We start from the raw sequence: 2659 nt of genomic DNA on the forward strand, positions 1-2659 counted from the left end.
TGGGTCACTACAGTATGCAATGAAAAAATTGCATTAGTCTGTGTTTACATTTAGTGACACAAATAAAAAATTTAAAATAGCAATACACTTGATGAGTTTTTTGTCTCCCTGTCTTACTTGTTGCTATCTTCACTGGTTTTTGTGATGACACTATCTCTGACTTGCATGCAAGAACGAATTGATAGTTCATTGTTAAATGTACCAACTGCAACAAATAAATGAAATATGTACTGAATTTAAATTCTTAACGAATGAAAGTGAAAAATACCTGCATGCTACAGTGCTAACATGGCTGACCTGATTCACAAGAGATTTCCACTTTTGCAGATACAGAGACTTGTTCTCCTTTGCCTAACTCCATTCTAGCATGATATTGATACAAGCAACTCTCAGAAACATTCTGTGCAAGAGAAAGAAAACATGAAACAATACATCCAGCACACTTTACTTTGCAATTAGACACTTTCACATATTTTCCATAGGTAACTCCACAGGATAGGAAGAATGAGAGAGCAAGAGCTAATAACACAAAGTCTTTCATGCTAAAGCTTGCAAAACTCTGTGACAAACTAGGTACAAGCTGCACTCATATTTATACTAATCTGCATGTGTTGCATGCCTGCGTCTTGTTATGCATGAATGATTTCCTAAAAAAAGATCATACCAAATTTTAGTTTTAGTGTGCATGTATCTTAACACTTGCATGTAAACAGCACACACCATCATGTACCTATATAACAGTTTTCAATAAAAACATGAATGCTGTCATACAAAAAAAGTAACTTGATAAACTTGTATTAAAATACCATTAAGGTTTAGTTTCAACAAAACAAATGCAATAGCACAACTTTAATAAACAATTTGGGATGAGATATGTTTTGTAAATTGTCACTTAAAGGCTAAATAAACTTATGGCCGAACTAACATATCAAGCAGGATGAAAATGCTGTCCTACATGCATATAAATGATGTTTTGCTAAAATAGGCATCGTACATCAAGTTGCTAATTTTCATCCGCTATGTACAAGTATAGTAGCATAGCGTTATCCTTTTATATACTTCACCTCACTAAGACTTATAATTTGTACATGTATGTACATGCACTGACACTCCCTCATTATCTTCTTACTATTATTAATAATTAATCTTTTATCAAACTGAAAAGGAGATGATGCTATTTCCCAGGAGAGCTTCATTTTAATGTGAAAAAATAACTTCAAAAAATGTAGTAAAAATGCATGTTAAATTCTTATGGAAAACTCTTTTTCAGCCATTTTTGATGCATGCAGGATCTTTGTGCAGTGATGCATGTGTGCATCATTGCTGGTGATTTACTTGGATATCTTTGTGATTCATTGTTTACAAAAAATGAAAATGCTTATAACTATGCTACACTAATAAAAAGCTTAAACTCAACTACAAAAAAGAGGAGTCTATTAAAAATGATCACATCAGCTTTCAATGATGATTGAAGAATATCATTTTGACCTTATTGTTGAACAGGAACATCGTGAGCATCCAAACTGGCTACCCTTGCAAAGAACATTGAGGGGGTGGTTTCCAGTACAATTACAAGCATAACACAGACCAAACAATTTCTCTCTTCTATTTGCTAGGCTCCAAGTACGTGATAGTTTACGAAATTTTTTCTTTTTTCTTCAAGAAATCTGTATATTTGTGACAAGAATAAATGGAAAAGAGAGAGAAAATAATATTGTCATTACTAGAATATTACTGATAATATAACCTTGCACTTAAGCCATTTACACCGGATTTTCCTAGACTGCTGGTATGCATAAACACTAATATTTCCTCGAGTTGTACCATAAACTTCAAAGCATGCATTAGCATCCTGTGATGATGAGCCACAGAGTGAGGTTGATGCTTCTGGATTTGTGGTATAGGATATGGAGGCTGAGACTACAATACCTAATTTGTGTTTGAACTATTAGAAAAAAAAATGAAATAATAAATATCTCTGACACCCCAGCTTCCTTTTCACTCTTCTCTCATATTTGACTCTCACCAATACTCTAGCAGTAGCCTTTCCTTTAACAGTTAGAGTAGGTCCTGTCTCAAGCTTAGCTGATGCCTTCATATTAACATCATTATCCAAACGTCCAATGAATGCATTGAAATTCATTTGTCCAGATATTTGACCAGTGAGAGTGACCTTCAGAGTACCTACAATAATAAAGAACCTAAGTTTTACTCGGAAAAGAGTAACTGTCTTTTGCCACGAGCGAGTGAACTTGTATGTCCTTGTTGTTGTGCTCATTTTATTTAAGAGTGTGGAACCGACTATCTTAATGTAGCGCTTGTATGTCAAAGTGCTGACAGAGTTTTGGTCTGGGAGTCTCTCACATATGAGAACATCACATCAAGTGCAGTGTAAGTTTTTTTTCAGACCAAAAGATCAAACCTTGCTTGTGCATACAGTTTGATACCAGGAATACCAACACCTCCAAACCCTCCTGCTGCTATGTCAGCATGTAATTTAGAATATTCAATCTCCGTGGCCCACAAATATCCTCTGTGAAGGGGATATTTAGAAATATCTCGACGTCTCCCAGACCTTGACTGTACCAGATTATCTACTCAGAAAATTTAGTTAACTTTCCACATAACCTAAGGCATCATTAATTTGCATAAAATGCTC

General features: G+C 34.7%; 1 protein-coding gene across 1 annotated transcript in view; it reads right to left on the reverse strand.

The window, feature by feature from the left end:
* Positions 1-34, reverse strand: part of LOC109582210 (uncharacterized) — a 3551-nt gene extending 3517 nt beyond the window's left edge. Inside the window, exon 1 of the mRNA XM_019996862.1 lies at positions 12-34. Within this exon, the coding sequence (XP_019852421.1) occupies positions 12-34 (23 nt within the window). The remainder of the gene's footprint in view (positions 1-11) is intronic.
* Between the last annotated feature and the right edge of the window lie 2625 nt (positions 35-2659).

Source organism: Amphimedon queenslandica, unplaced genomic scaffold (genome assembly GCF_000090795.2).
Source record: "Amphimedon queenslandica unplaced genomic scaffold, v1.1 AMPQUscaffold_13395, whole genome shotgun sequence".
NCBI lineage: Eukaryota > Metazoa > Porifera > Demospongiae > Haplosclerida > Niphatidae > Amphimedon > Amphimedon queenslandica.